Raw genomic sequence first — 15,869 nt, 5'->3', positions numbered from 1 at the left:
AAGCAATTCTCCTGCCTCAGCCTCCTGAGTAGCTGGGATTACAGCCACACCCAGCTAATTTTTGTATTTTTGGTAGAGACAGGGTTTCACTATGTTGGCTAAGCTGGTCTCAAACTCCTGACCTGAAGTGATCGCCTGCCTCAGCCTCCCAAAGTGCTGGGATTACAGGTGTGAGCCACCATGCCTGGCTCAGTTTTATTTGTTGATTCATGAAAATTTTCAAGTTGAATCTAGTATTAGGGAAAGTCTTTGAATCATTTGTGGTTAGACTTGCAGTATAATCCATCTAGCTAACATTAATTTGCCAAGTGTTTAAGAAAATGTGTGTGCGTTTGCATCAGCACATTCTTTTAAGTGCTGTGAAGACAGACTATATCTGGCTTGCTGACTTGTCACCTTCTATTGTAGTTTGTTGACCACTGTACATGTTTGATATGAACCAAGTGAATATATTGTCCAGATGTCCTCCAGTTAAACACACAGTTACAAGCACTGATGGACATCTATTTGCAGGTTCACAAAAATAGGTTAACTATGTTTATATTTCATATTAGAACCACTAATAATAATAATGAATATGCTAAAATTGCAGCAGTGGTGACCATTGTTTTTGAGTTCTTAATATATTCCAGACACGTAAATGATATCGATTAATCCACATAATGCCACGAGTGTGTGTGATTATGGGCACAGTTTTACAGATGAAATCATTGGGGACCAAAGAGATTTGATGCTGAAGGTAATGGATCTTATAGGTGTTAGAAGGAAGATAATTAGGAAACAATTGGAAGGACAAGCAAAATAATTATTTCCCAACTAACGATGCTCTGTAATTCAGTTGTCCTCACACACTGACTACCTTCAGAATGCAGAATGGTCAAAGTTCCTACAATGTCAAATCATGAAGTCACAGTTTCCAGTAATGGCAGGCCCCATGCCTGGTCAAAAGAACAAAGATTCTAAGTTGCCTTCAGCCCTCTGAACAAGTTACCTAGGAGGAAAGAGCACTGAGTTAGTGCCCAAGTCAGCATAGGGCTTTTCATCTAGCCTCTCATGTACTCTGGTTACCCCAGGGTATTTACCTGGCCAGGTGTGTGCCCAATTATATCATCTGCAGCTGGGAAGCTCAGATGATGAGAGAAGGGATAGTGCTCAGGAAGAGACTGAGGTCAGGAGCTTGAATGCTAAAGTTTTATTCCGCTTTATGGCACAGACTTCATCCATATCCTCAACCTGCTGTCTTTCAAAAAGATACAGGTTGCCGTTAAGGGGATAGAAGAGAACGTGGACAAACCATGCAGTTACCTCTTCCTTCCTGAGGAGACGAGCTTGCAAAGTACTACCAGAAGGGAGGAAGAGTGATAAGCACAGGCTTTCCTGACACAGGCAGGGAGAATGAAAGTCTCCGGAAGGAAGATTAACCAAGCCCAGGTGTGGGGTCCCCAGCAGCGTAACCACAAGCTCATGGGGAAATATGTCACAGTCATAGAAGTTCTAGGGGCTGGGAGGACACTTTTAACACATTATCTTTCAACTAATAGCAAATAAGGGATAAACCACTCTGCTTTTGGAACTTTGAAAGATGAATTCATTTTTCCAAGGCTTTTATTCCCAGCAAAATGTACATATTCAAGAGGCCTGGAAAACCAATTTACCTATAAAAGTAACCTAGCTAGTTACAGAAACAGAACTGAAATCCAATTATAATAACATCCAGTGTTACTAAAGGAGACAAACTCAAAATATGTTGTGACTTTCAGAGGATGTTTTAAAGTTGTATCTTTGCAGAACAGCCAACATCTATGCTGGGATTCATTTGTATCTGTAGGATTACCAGAAAACTCTGAGTAGAGGTCTTGGTTTAACGTAAAGAAACAACTGTGAACTTGTATGTATCAGGCAGAAACATTTACTTTTTACTCTAAAAATCATCCCAGCTCCAGCCCCTGCTCCCTCCCCACATTGTGAATGTGCTCAGGATGGAGAAAGGCCTGGACCAGTGAACAGTCTTCTCACTGGCTGGCTGTAACCCTCTGGTTATGCCCTCCCAAGAGCTGACCCTAGAAATTTTTTGACCTATTAGAGTTTTGTTGTTAAGAAAGTTGAGGTTGGAACACTTTTAGTTTTTGTTTGGTCATGTTGTTTATTTTATTTATAATTGATCATCATCGTTCTTCTCATTGAAAGTTACCTGACAATTGGCCAGGCGCGGTGGCTCACGCCTGTAACCCAGCACTTTGGGAGGCCGAGGCGGGCGGATCACGAGGTCAGGAGTTCGAGACCAGCCTGACCTACATGCTGAAACCCCGTCTCTACTAAAAATACAAAAAAAATTAGCCAGATGCGGTGGTGTTTGCCTGTAATCCCAGCTACTCAGGATGCTGAGGCAAGAGAATCACTTGTACCTGGGAGGCGGAGGTTGCAGTGAGCAGAGATTGAGCCACTGCACTCCAGCCTGGGCGACAGAGGGAGACTCCGTCTCAAAAAAAAAAAAAAAAGTTAGCTGACAATTGCATTCTAGTATCTTCATATAAATTCACTCTTGAAAATATCCAAACTTGAGAAAATAATGAGCTACTAGTGTTCTTAGCTGTTTCTCCTAAGGGTCGCTGTGTTTCCAAAACACCAGCCAGGACATACAGCCTTTCATGGCTGTGGGACCTGGAGTAGTATGTTTCAGAGGGCAGAGCATGGAGTGAGAGCCACGCAGCCCTGGTCCTGTGTCTCAGTCTTGCACTGGCTGGCCATGTGGTCTCGAGCAAGCCTGGCCCTCTGTAGAATTGTAGTTTCCCTTCTGTGAACTGGAGTAGAAAATGCCTTTCTTGTGCTTATTGTGACAATTAAATGAAATAAACAGCTGAACACCATGCCAGGAGCAAACAGTTTGTTGTCCTAGGAGGGATCCTTGAACTATCCATCCAGTCATCACATCATTGGATCTTCCTTGTTTTGAAGATGAGGACCCAGTCTCAGGCAACCAAGGGCCTGTCCAAGGTCACATAGCAGGTAGTGCCAGGCCAGCCACACCACCTTATACCCCTAGAGGTTTCTTCCTCCACATCGTATATCGTGCACTCACTCATAGTTTCCAAAGGCAGTTGGTGAACATGGCATAGTGTGCTGGGAGTGGGGATGAACTGAGTTGAGCCTTCTCAATAGTGGGACCCTGCCCGTCCTTGGGGGTCAATGTTAGTAATTATCCTAGGTAAAAAAATAAGCCCATCTTATTTATGATAAAGGTTGCATAGAATCCCTGCCATGACTACCTTCTAAAATAGTAGCTGGGGCAGGGGCAAGAGAGCCACCCTTGACTGGATACCTATTGGGTATTCCCGTGTGGCCTCCACAGGGTACACAGGGTGATAACTATTGTCCTCAATGTGCCTACGGTGGTGCCAAGCTCAGGCAGGTGAGGCAGCCCCACCGAGCTTGCAAGAGAGGCCGCCAGGATCAGAACTCAAGCCTAGGTCCACCTGATGCTAACAACAGGGCTTTTTAGGTCAGTTCAGTGGCAGAGGCACAAAATAAACCACCAGGCCCCCAGAGAAAATAAACACACACAGCCTGAGAAAATGAAGGCAACCCATTGCAAAGCTGGGAGAAACAAGCACCCCATCACAGATCTCTCAGCTTCCAAAGCAAACCCAGCTTTTTTTCTTATGACTCCAGTGAAAGCCTGGGAGGGGGGTGGAATGTGGAAAGTTGGTTTGCAGATTTGCAGAACATCCCTAGAAACCCGCGTGTGCTGTGCAGGCACCTCTGTCGGTGGGGCTCCTCTTTTTCTGAGGAATAATTAATAAATATTTTCTTTTAGCATATAACAAACAGTTGAACCAAACAATTATGTAAACTGGAAATGACCCAAAATGCGAGCAGTTGGCAGCAGCACAGTGAAATGCATTGTCGTGCACATGTGCATTTTTGTCACTCCCGCCTCTCTGGTGATCTGCACTTAATAGGAATATTTTAAACTATGTAGCTAAGCAACAGAGGTAATTGTTGCTTTCTAGAGCTTTTGTTAGCACTCTAACACAGCCCAAATATGCATAATTAGGTATAATGTCTATAAATCATTATCGTACACATGTGGGTAGTTAAGTGGAGTGAGAGAATAGTTCAATGAATTGAGCATATTCACTGAAAATGCTTTTTATTTGTTTTCTGTAGTTCATAATACTTTAAAATTATCATAACCCTTTACACTTTCTCTTAATAGCCAACTGTGATATTGAGAAAAACTTCATTTGCATTTTAGACTATGTTTAATATATTATTTAAACCTGGAGTTCCTCTGATATGAATTCAGGAGAGGATAGGCTATCCTATCAAATATTATGTGCCTGTTTATCCAGCCTCTTTTCTAGGAACTAAAATGTTAAATTTTTCAGTTTATGTTGAATAGATCCCAACAAAAGACTGCACCCTATAATCAGCATTATTTACAGGGGCTAGTGTTGTGACTGAATTCTTCCCTTCATCCAAAAATGCTTTTAGTTACTATGGCAATATTTACTTGATCCTGGCAGTCCACTGTTGATTTAGGGAGATAATTACCAGAAAGGAAGATGATGGAGATGTATTTTTGAGTGTCCTTGTCAGAGACAATGTTTATAAAAAATTAAATGAGACCAAAAAGACACATTGTCTTCCTCACAGACACTCTCTCCCTCAGTGCTCACACCGGATGGCTGTGCTTTTCTTCCCTCCAAAGATGTTTATTAGCACAGAATGCACTGCTCTTGGTGTCTTTAACAGTCTTGAATGGGGCATATTACTGGGTGCTTCCCATCCCCCCACCCTGCTTTTGAGACACAGAAACAGTCCTCCTATTTTTTTTGGATGTCTGGGCACTGTTGCAGGCACTTCACAGCCTGGTGTGAGCTGGGCACACCCCACGTGCCTGGGCCTGGGCTGGAGTCACCTGTGAATCCACCCTCACTTGCTGTGTCTTGCACTGGGACAGCTTGGGTAGGCTCATTGTTGTCTATACACTCTGTCACCCCAACCTGGCCACTCCCAGAGCAAGAGGGGGTGACACTGACAACAATGGCTGCCTGGGACAACAGCCACCCCATAGACTGTCCTGGACCCTGGACGGACAGGCACTGGGGGCTCCTCACGGGGTGCCTTCACGTTCAGGACCCAAAGTAGCCTTGTACTGAGAACAGCTAGTTGCCATTCAGCACCCTCCAATGCCCCACCTTGTCTCATTTCCTTGTTACACAAGTGCATGCAAGTAATGGACCAGAAAATGTGTTACTATTCAAGATATGATTTGATCATGCTAATTTCCCTGTTTGTGTTTCCTTCAATATGGAATTTTAGGGTGACAATCACAAAGGTAAACAGGAAGTCTTGAAAGCCTCAGAAAGATGTATTTTGTATCTTAGCTAACATTCCATAAAATCTGAAAGTATGGAAAGCTAACATTCCATAAAATCTGAAACCAAATGGCTTTGAAAATACATTGCCATGCTAACAGAGAAACTCATTAATATCTCCTTTACAATGTATACTATTATATATATTTGATTTTCTTCTGGTTGGCTAAGAGTTAGGAACCTAAGAAGTACAGTAACAATAATTTCACATTCAGCAAATACTATTATTGTTAAGTATCTACTTCTTGTCTTGGTCAATACCCCAGAAGTACTTACCTCTTAACATGTTGGAAATTATAATAGCTCATTTCTTTTAACACAGTTCTTAGACTATTAAGGTCTAAGTTTTCTCTTAAGAGGATATATGTTTTTCTCACCAATGTTTATAAAATTAATAGAGATGATATATTACACATATTATGTATGTATATGTGTACATATATGTATGTGTATGTACATATGTATGTGAATGCATATGTTTATATACATATAACTTGTTGCAATTTTCCTAACATATTTTTTGTTCTTGCTCTTCAAATATTGGTTTTCTTTTTCCATAGAGGAAATCATGATAAAACCTATGGATGAAAGTCTTCTTTCAACTGCACAAGAAAACTCCAGTAGGAAGGAAGACAGATACTCTTGTTATCAAGAGCTCATGGTCAAGTCTTTAATGCACTTGGGGAAATTTGAAAAAAATGTATCTGTTCAGACTGTAAGTGAAAATTTAAATGACAGTGGCATCCAGTCTTTAAAAGCAGAGAGCGATGAAGCAGACGATTGCTTTCTGATTCATTCTGATGATGGAAGAGACAAGATTGATGATTCTCAGCCACTCTTCTGCTCCACTGATGACAATGAAAGTAACTCTGAAAGTGCAGAAAATGGCTGGGACAGTGGCTCCAACTTCTCAGAAGAAACCAAACCACCTAGAGTCCCAAAGTATGTTTTAACAGATCATAAAAAAGACCTATTGGAAGTTCCTGAAATAAAAACTGAAGGTGACAAATTTATCCCTTGTGAGAACAGGTGTGATTCTGAAACAGAAAGGAAAGACCCGCAGAATGCTCTCGCAGAACCCCTGGATGGCAATGCCCAGCCCTCATTCCCTGACGTTGAGGAGGAAGATAGCGAGAGCCTGGCAGTAATGACGGAAGAGGGTAGTGACCTGGAAAAGGCCAAGGGGAACTTAAGTTTGCTGGAGCAGGCAATTGCTCTGCAGGCTGAGCGAGGTTGTGTTTTCCATAACACCTACAAAGAGCTGGATAGGTTCCTGCTGGAGCACCTAGCAGGGGAAAGGAGGCAAACCAAAGTTATCGACATGGGTGGAAGACAAATCTTTAACAATAAACGTAAGACACATTTTTGCATTTATTTTAGGAATAAAAGTGCATTAGGGTTTGAAAAAAAAGTCAGATTTGATTATTTTTTTCAGGTAGCTTTTTAACAGTTTAATGCAACTTAAAAATCAATTTATAATTATGAAATAAACAATTTCTTTCTTTTCCCCCACTCTCTAGATTATCCTCCAATCAAGCTGTGTTAATTTTGGAGTATTTTCACACATGAAAAAAGGTTCATTGAATCTATTTATTTTAATTTAACTGTTTTTTAAAAATGCATCATACCTTTAGAAATAACTTTATTTGACATTATTGGAAGTGCATCAGTATTTACTGGATCTTAAATCTTCCAGAAACTTAATTTTTCTTTCCCACCCTCATTCTTGGATTATCTAACTTGCTAGCCAGGCAGGATGCTCTGGTCCTTTTTGGGATAAACCTAGACGTTGATGCGTTTATGAGCCTACGCTTTCACTGGCTCTCTAACTCGGGACTCATACATCTCTGGGACAAACTTGAATGAGAGAGTAGGTGTGCTTTGAGGAGGCTTTAGAATTGTTCTTCAGACCTTGAGAAAAGTGTGTTCCTGCTTCCCTGGAGCATTCCCCCTGCTCTTTCTCCCCAGAGTCTTGCACCAGAAGAGCCTCATGCTAGTTCTAGCAGTTTTATGGAGCTTCCCAAGAGCAGTCCTTAGTGCCTAGAATGCTTGTTTAAGATGAGTATTTTCAGATCCCATCATCATCAGTGCTCCAGCATTTGCATTTTTTTCTCTAAGTTTCCAGGTGATTCTTGGTATCTCTGAAACCCGAGAGCCACAAAATTAGGGAGAGGAGTACCTTAGAAAAAATCAGGGCAGTGGACCCAAGGAGCTTACAAGAATAACATGTTAGTGTGGTTGAGAAGTTCTGATTGCTGAGAGTTATCCAGAAACAAATTATATATTTTGTCATTTTAAATCCATTTTAGCACTCACCTGCAATCTTGACAAATAATGTCTTGCATCTCAGAGCTGAGAAAACAAAAAAGGATAAAATGGTGTCATGTAGTGAGGAGCAAGATAATGCCATGCAAACATCCTGCAAGGGTTGGAGTGGGAACAGAATATTAATGACTAGCCTGTGGTTCAGGGCAGGACACTGTATCTAGCTCTGTGCACTCCCACTAATGTGCAACTTATTGTATTTAACTTTTTAAGTAAACTACAAAATCAGAAAAAAAAATGAAATTTACTCAAAATTCCCCAAATCCACAATTTCTGATATACTATTATTTTATTGATCTTAAGAGATATCATTTCTCCATTTTTATTGATTGATTGATTGATTTTTTAGTTTCGCTCTGTTGCCCAGGCTGGAGTGCAGTGGCGCCATGTCGGCTCACTGCAAGCTCTGCCTCCCAGGTTCCATTCTCCTGCCTCAGCCTCCTGAGTAGCTGGGATTACAGGTGTTCACCACCACAACCAGCTAATTTTTGTATTTTCAGTACAGATGGGGTTTCCCCATGTTGGCCAGGCTGGTCTTGAACATGATCCATCCGCCTCGGCCTTCCAAAGTGCTGGGATAACAGGCGTGATCATTTTTCCATTTTATCATCTCTGAACTCAGAAGAGTATGCGATAGTTTAATTACCAATCATTTTTTTCTTTCTAAGTAGCACACAAAATGATGATTTATTTTGTTTTGTTAAACAATTGATGATACCTTACTGGCAATGAAACCTAGTATTTACAGAAACTTAATTATTTGAGCCATATCTTAAAGTATTTGATGATCTTCAGAATAATTTTATAGAGCTTTTAAAACTTCTTATTTTTTGTTTTCAAAAATTCAGGGCATATAATCTGTGTTTGTAAACATTTGGGCCAATTGGAGGCTTACCGAATTCCTACGAGGGCTGGATGAGTCAGCGGTATATCCTAGTGCCTGAGGCATGGGGACAGCCTCTGCAAGATCAAGACCAGGCAGGCTAGTTAGCAAAACAGGTGAAGAAGGTGAAGCCCACATTGAAGAAGAGCCACAGGCTTAGTCTAGAGGAGGCCTGCAAACTGAGTATTCCCTTTCCTATTCCTTGTTCCCGATGTGGGATCCAATGGCACAAGAAGGATGTTTTTTCTCTCTGACATGCACTCCATGCTGTTAAGTCAATGCTTATCCCAACTGACAGCCATATTCTCCAAAATACCAACCTAACCTCCCAGACAACACCTTGACCATGCAACTTCACTGTTAAGGAGAAAACTCAAGAGTTTTAAAATCTCATTTTACCCCAGCTTTCAGATGAGTCAGCAATTCTAAAATTAGTTTGGTTAGACTCTTGCCACTAAGCATTTAGTGAGATTTAGGTTGCAATGTAAGTACAGTCGCCATGTCATTGACTGTCCTGCCTATGAAAAGGGGAACACTATGAACCATTACATGAGTACATCAGGTGTGAATGAGGACAGTCCCAGGAAAACCAAGGTGTAACATCACCAGAGTATAAGGTCACCCTCATTATGCAACATTGTACAAAGAAAATGGAGGAAGAGTCAAGCCTGAGAGTCGCCCCAGGCTCAAGCTCTGGCTTCTTATCATGCAAACAGATTCTGCTCTCCAGAGCATTTCCCTGCATCTTTGTTTCACCCAGCAGAGGAGGGACTTACAGACAAAGGGGCACGGTGGACTGTCAGTGGGCTGCACTTGGGCAGGAGCCAGGCTGCCTTATCTCTAGCACCCTCTCCGGCTTCCTGCAGACAAACAGTGTGGCGAGGAGGGGAAGTGTGCGACGCCAATCCTTTCAATGTGGTTTAGAAACGTGACCTTACCTGGGCAAGGTCCAAGAGAGGAAGGGCATCGAAATACACATTATTGCTCTTCTCCTTTTTTTCTAACTTACTCTCCTATGGTGTCAGCCCCCTTCAGTTCCCCTAATCAGACTTTAAGAATTTGGACCTAGTGGTCTACAGATTTTACATCAACTTGAAATTTGGCACTATTTTTGGATTAAATAAAACATATATCCACAAATCATGGAGCATCGCAAAACTCTTAATTTGTCTATTACGAAATGCAGAGAGAATAGTATCGACACGGGCATATTTAGGTCCTATCTTTCCTAATGTAAATGCCCGCTGCTGGCCGCAGCCCTATCATCTGGCCGTTCGTTGCTCATTTAAGACTTCCTGCCTTGTCTCCTGACCTCCCTGACCCTCAGCGCAGAACGACTCGAAGGATCCTTGGCTCTTCCGCTTCTGCTGAATCCATGCCCCCATATAATTGCATTACATACAACCTGCTGTGCCCCATCTGCCCAGGACTGTTTATCATCCAGCAACTGGGGTGCCATGGTATGGCAGAGGCATGTCTGCTCTCACAATACAGCACCCCGGAAATGTCTGTCGCATCCCTTGACAGTGGCCAGACTTCGTGCCCCGTTGCACAGGAGCACACGAGGCTCCTCACCCTTGCACGCAGGCCCCATGTTCCATCGTCAGCATCTTCTCGGGCAGGACCACACTGCCTGTTTCCACTCTCGGCATCTAGTGTGCTCATTATTCCTGAGGCCTCATGTTGCAGACCCTGATAGCCTCCTTTCCTCCTGCATTGCCCCTCTCTGAGGGCTCCTGTGCATCTTCTCATGCTCTTTCTTCTCCGTGCCCCAAGTGCCATGGGACAGGCTCTCCCCATGGTTGGTGTTATTCCTAGCACAAGTTAGGGGGCAATTTGGGCTCTAAGAGTGCATCTTTGTTTCACCTTTATCTGCCATCTCAGTCATGAATGTGAACATTTCTGAATAAGGCCTCATCTGTGTTAGTTCTAAGCTCACCAGTATTCATGTTTGGTCCTCATTTATTGCATATATTTATATAACTTTTTAAGTTGTGGCAAAGTGTGTGCCAGAAAATCAAACCCCAAGCTTGTCTGGAGCCTCACCCTCCCCAGGCACCCAGAAAATGCATGAGCAGGTGTCCCTTGCCATGACCGGCAAGGGACCATGGGCCCCACCCACACTGGTGTTCCTGGGGGTGCTCTCTGGACCGCTGCTCAGTGGCCTGCACTCTTTGCACTTCTATTTTCTGTAAGTCTCCTGCAAGAACATTTCCCTTCCAAGTCTTCCTGCTGCCTCAGTTTTCCGATTCTGCATTTAGAGTGAGATCAGCAGCTTCTTCCCCGTGCTCACTGCATGCTGAACCCAAGTGGCAACCCATGGGGGTGTTGGAATCTCGAGACCGTGAATCACTAGCACTGGACAGACAGGACACAAGCCAGTGTCCTTACCCTGTCCTAACTCCGCCAGCTGCTCTGCAGGGAGCAGGCTCTGCTCTTCACTCCCAAGCCCAAGGACCTGCAGGGCCAAGGCCAGACAGGTCTTTCTCAGATATGGTGGTTTCTTTGTTTTTGTCATTTTGAGTCTGGCTTTTTCTAGACTTTCAATAAGAAATGGTTTTGGTTTAAATAAATTCTTTCTCACTATTTTTTCTTTTTGGGAGCCTGTTCATCCCCTAGCACAGGGTTGATTTTTCATAATGAGACTCTAACTACAATATGTGACATGACAACTTAAAACCATCTCTGTATTTTAACACTCCCTTGCCCTGTGTCAGCCTTTACTTAGGAAACCAAGAAAATTGAAAACATGTTTTCTGTTTCCACAGGTCTTAGTTGAGGGTCTTGTTCAAGGCAATGTGAGAAGAATGTTTATAACAGTAAAACTGAATAAAGTGAGAATGTCACCCTGCAAGGCCATTCTATTGAATGGGAAGAAAAGCAAGAATAACCAAATGCATTTCTCAATTTAATTTCTCCATAGATTCACCAAGGCCTGAAAAGAGGGAGACCAAGTGCCCGATCCCTGGATGTGATGGCACGGGACACGTGACGGGGCTCTACCCCCACCACCGCAGCCTTTCGGGGTGCCCCCACAAAGTGCGGGTTCCCCTGGAAAGTGAGTACCACTTGTCCCTCAAAGCTTCTGCTTATGCACGCCAGATCATCAAGATGTTATCCTCTTTGTCTCCCAATTTGGAATTAGGACTGGAAACAAACTTTCTTAAACTATGTCAAGCCAATTCCATCTAGCTGTGGGTTTTAAAATATAGTGTATTTATAGAAAATTCAAGGTGCAAGAAAGCCAACAGATCAAGAGACAATTGCCATAGGAAAGACAGCTAGTTCCTCACAGTGTCCAGAGGAAGGGCCAGGCCACAGCACAGAGGGCCACACAGGAAAGCACCAGGGAGTTCAGGGGTAGAGAGAGTGCGGACAGTGGGCCAGAGTCTTTATGGTGGTTTCTGATGGGATGGGGTAAGCAGCCTTAGGACTGGCCAGTTTGACTGATTTCAGCAGGCTCGAGGGCATAGGGGCTGTCCCTAGTTGTCTGGTACCTGCCTCTGGAGCGATCAGGGCAGAAGAACAGTGCCCCAGAGGGTGAGCACCCAGTAAAGGAGGTAGTTGGGCTGTGGGTTCCAGATTTGCTGGATTGCATTTTTAAAGTGTGCTTGTGGGAAAGTTGTTCATTCTCTCTGGGAATTGGCTAGCCTGGGAGGGGCAGTCCCTCCAGAGTTAGCAAGGCCCCAGATGTTAAATCACGGGAATATAAAAATAAGTCATGGTTATTAAACTGTGTGACTACACAGTTCTGTTTCACCTGGAGGTATGGATTCCTTAAGCTTAGGACCAGTCAGCCTTGACGCATCACAAAGCAGTCACCATTGTCCTCCTGGCCTCCTCTCGCAGTGGGAACATACTCCTTGGTGTTGTCTCAGGACATCCTGCAGCAGTGGAGGGCCCTGAGTAGGAGCAAGCCTTGGCCCCCTCTCCACCCTCAGCCCCACTGTGAGCTATCTACTGGCAGTGAAGCAGAGGGCTGCCACCTTCTACATTGTACAATATCGACCTGTTACATCTTCCACTTTGTGAACCTACTTATTGACACATCTTTTGGGCCAAAACAAATTGCAAAAATGGAAGTGCTCAACATCATTCTTCTCAAAAGTGAGATTTTGCAAGTCACTGAGTCTAATCAGCTTAGTGCTGTCCTGCCAGATTAGCAGTTCCTCAGACTGATTCTCTGGCTCTTAGCTCAACCATACTTTTCTCCCAGTAACCAAATGGCAGTGGGGTGTGGGGAGTAGCGAGTGGATGGACAAAGAATCAAAATAATATCACTTAGAAAATAAAGAAGACCATACGCAGAACTTCAAACTGCAGGGAAAAGATAGAAAGAACTATATGACAAAGGGCGTGCTCCATCCATCCCCCAGGGAAAATCACATTCATGTGATGGGAAGGTTACAAGCTTTTCAGTTTACATTAACTATAAGCAGAATCATCTCACTGAAGTCTAGTGTAAGCACAACGTGGAGTTTAGAGAAATTACAACTTGATCAAGCTTGCTGGATTTAATTTCTGAAGTTCTTCCATGCTCACTTGTTTGTGTCTGAATAGACAGAGAGAGCATGGTGGATGATGGAACTAAAGTCATTTAAATGCAAAGTTGAGAGATACATGTGTTAGTGTGCTTTGTATTTATGGTAAAGTATTCTTTCCTTTATGTGTTGTTTTGTGCTTAGTTCTTGCCATGCATGAAAATGTGCTCAAGTGTCCCACGCCGGGATGCACAGGAAGGGGTCATGTGAACAGCAACCGCAACACCCACAGGAGGTAATTCTCATTAGATGATAATCATTTTGCATTTAAAAAATGTGGTAGAAACGTTCCACCAATAAAATAATGGGTTACCAATGTGTGATGAAAATTGCTGCATCACTATCCAATATGTGACACTTGAAATAGAGAAGAAATATTCTCAGCATGTGCATTGTCAAAAAGGACCTCATCCTTTCCTTTCTTAGAAATTTGTATATTAGCAACCAGTTATGATAATGAAAAAATATTATATTTGAAGTTGCTGTGGTTACCTATTCATATAATCATACAAATAGAATGTGCTGTCTTTTGCTCCAGAACCTCACCATTGCTGTTTTGACATTGCAAAGAGTTGCTTCTAGGTTATCCTGGATCCTGTCCAATAGACATTAAAAAGGTACCAACAGGGCTTCAATGGTTGTAACTATAAATCAGGTGTAGGGTAAACATCACTTCACTGAAACTGCAACTAGCATAAGACACACATATGTGCATTTACATGAAAATGTATTGTGTGTCTATAAATATTTGGGGTGAAAATGCTGATTGTTTGATATTCACATTTTATATTACAAGTCGATTATGTGGCGATGAGGTACTATTTGACTTATAAGCACTATGCCAGCAAACTTCACATTCTGCACTTTGAATTTCAACTAAGGTGAAAAACTGAGTTCCTAAAATTTTTCTAAAGATGCTAAGATAAGTCAAGGAGTTATGCTAACTTCTAGAGTTGGATACATTGCAATTGGAATGAGCACATTCACTTAGAATATTAAGAAGTTTCCAAATGCTTTAGTTATTTATCCCTTACATAATGTTTTGATGTTTAAAAATGAGTTTTGTTACCTTTCACCTCTGAGATGGGGATGGGAGCAAGTGTTGACACTGTAGTTTGCAAAACCCTTTGGGATCTTTCAGTGTGTGCGTGGTGCTAAGTGAACTATTAATATGACTTAACATTTAGTGTGTGCCAAGTGTGCTGTGAGGCACATGCCAAAACAAATCATATTATCATTTTAACTAAAATCCTCCTGTGTTTCTTTTTTTAAACAGTCTTTCTGGTTGTCCAATTGCTGCAGCTGAAAAATTGGCAATGTCCCAGGATAAAAATCAGCTTGATTCTCCCCAAACTGGGCAGTGTCCTGACCAGGCCCACAGGTATGAACCCCTAAAGATGTTCTCGGTGCTCTCTTCATCCAGGCTCCTGCACAGCGGGGCCTCTGGTCCTTCATGAGTCAGTTCTCTGTGGCTTGCCCTCCCCTCTCAGCCCCAGTAGACCTGGGTGTGCAGCCCACTCCACTAGACCAGAGGCTGGTCTAGTTAATGACATCGTTGCTGAAATGAACTACTAAACTCTCCAGAAGTTTAACTTGAAAGTCATCTCTTTGCAAAGGTAACATAATAGGGGTGAATCTAAAAGAATTAATATACCATAGCCTACATTAATCAGAATTGTGGGTTACTAAGTATACCCACAAGTCAGATGAGCACCCCTTCATCACTGACTTCACCTTTCTGCCTGGAGAAAATTCCATCAGAAGTCACTCCTGCCTTTCCTAAATATCTGCTGTTATATATTCATCCTTCAGTTCCACAAACACATATAATGTATTTAAAACAAAAATTCATTCCATGATTGACAGCTATTAATAAAATATCTCCTATTGGTCCTGGTAGCTCCCAGGCTCTTGGTGATATCTAGAAATTTGGAAGATTTTATATCTAAATACTAAAGTATATATGATGATATTTAATGTAAAGTTATATGTTTATTGCCATAAAATCATTTTTGTAGGGAAAATGATTTCAGAATTAAGCTAGATGATCAGATAACTATTGTTACTGAGTCACTGAAATATAAAACCAGTTATTAGACATTTCAACGTTTTCAAGACACGGCTTCCCTTAATATTTTGCTTCTATAGATTTGATGAAGAGTCAAAATTGGCATTTAAATCACATGCGTGAAGAACATATGTCAAGTGAAAATTATGAATTACTGAATAAGTAGCAATTAAAAATCTTAAAGTAAGATTCTTGGTTGGTATGACTGTACACTCTAGTTTCTCCCCAAGTAAGTTAGTTAGCAAATATAGAAAGAATATTGAATTTCATTTTGCTCATTTCTTAAAAGATTTATATTGTTTTAGATTAGAATATATATGCAGCTTTAAGGCTCTAAACCAAGTTATACAGGCAATAAGATCAACTAGTTGCTCAGATATTTTTATATAGCAGCTAAAAAGTTTTTGTAAAATCTAATAAAAAAAACTCATTGGAAACTTTGGCATTCTGATGAGTTTGACAGTTTTTGGTGGAAAAAAGAGAAAAATATATTTTTTAATATTGCTAAATTTTGAAAGGTATATTTGTTTATGTTCTCTTACCATTAGACCACAGCAGAAAATCATTTGTGTTTTATTTGGCTGGAATCAGTGCTACACAAATCTGATGCCCTTGTTTAATCCAAATACAACAATTCTAAAAGAATATATAATTCACATTTAGCTTAGATT

General features: G+C 41.8%; 1 protein-coding gene across 7 annotated transcripts in view; it reads left to right on the top strand.

Moving 5' to 3' along the window:
- The window catches only part of ST18 (ST18 C2H2C-type zinc finger transcription factor), a 303,405-nt gene that overhangs the window by 235,695 nt on the left and 51,841 nt on the right, over positions 1-15,869 (top strand). For all 7 annotated transcript variants that reach the window (XM_009455375.5, XM_009455376.5, XM_054656729.2 and 4 more), the window contains 4 exons: positions 5,942-6,733; positions 11,513-11,647; positions 13,275-13,365; positions 14,407-14,511. In XM_009455375.5, the coding sequence (XP_009453650.2) occupies positions 5,942-6,733; positions 11,513-11,647; positions 13,275-13,365; positions 14,407-14,511 (1,123 nt within the window). The remainder of the gene's footprint in view (positions 1-5,941; positions 6,734-11,512; positions 11,648-13,274; positions 13,366-14,406; positions 14,512-15,869) is intronic.

Source organism: Pan troglodytes, chromosome 7, assembly GCF_028858775.2.
Source record: "Pan troglodytes isolate AG18354 chromosome 7, NHGRI_mPanTro3-v2.0_pri, whole genome shotgun sequence".
Taxonomy (NCBI): Eukaryota; Metazoa; Chordata; class Mammalia; order Primates; family Hominidae; genus Pan; species Pan troglodytes.
The sequence above is the reverse complement of the archived record's forward strand: the minus strand, read 5'-3'. Positions and strand labels throughout refer to the sequence as shown.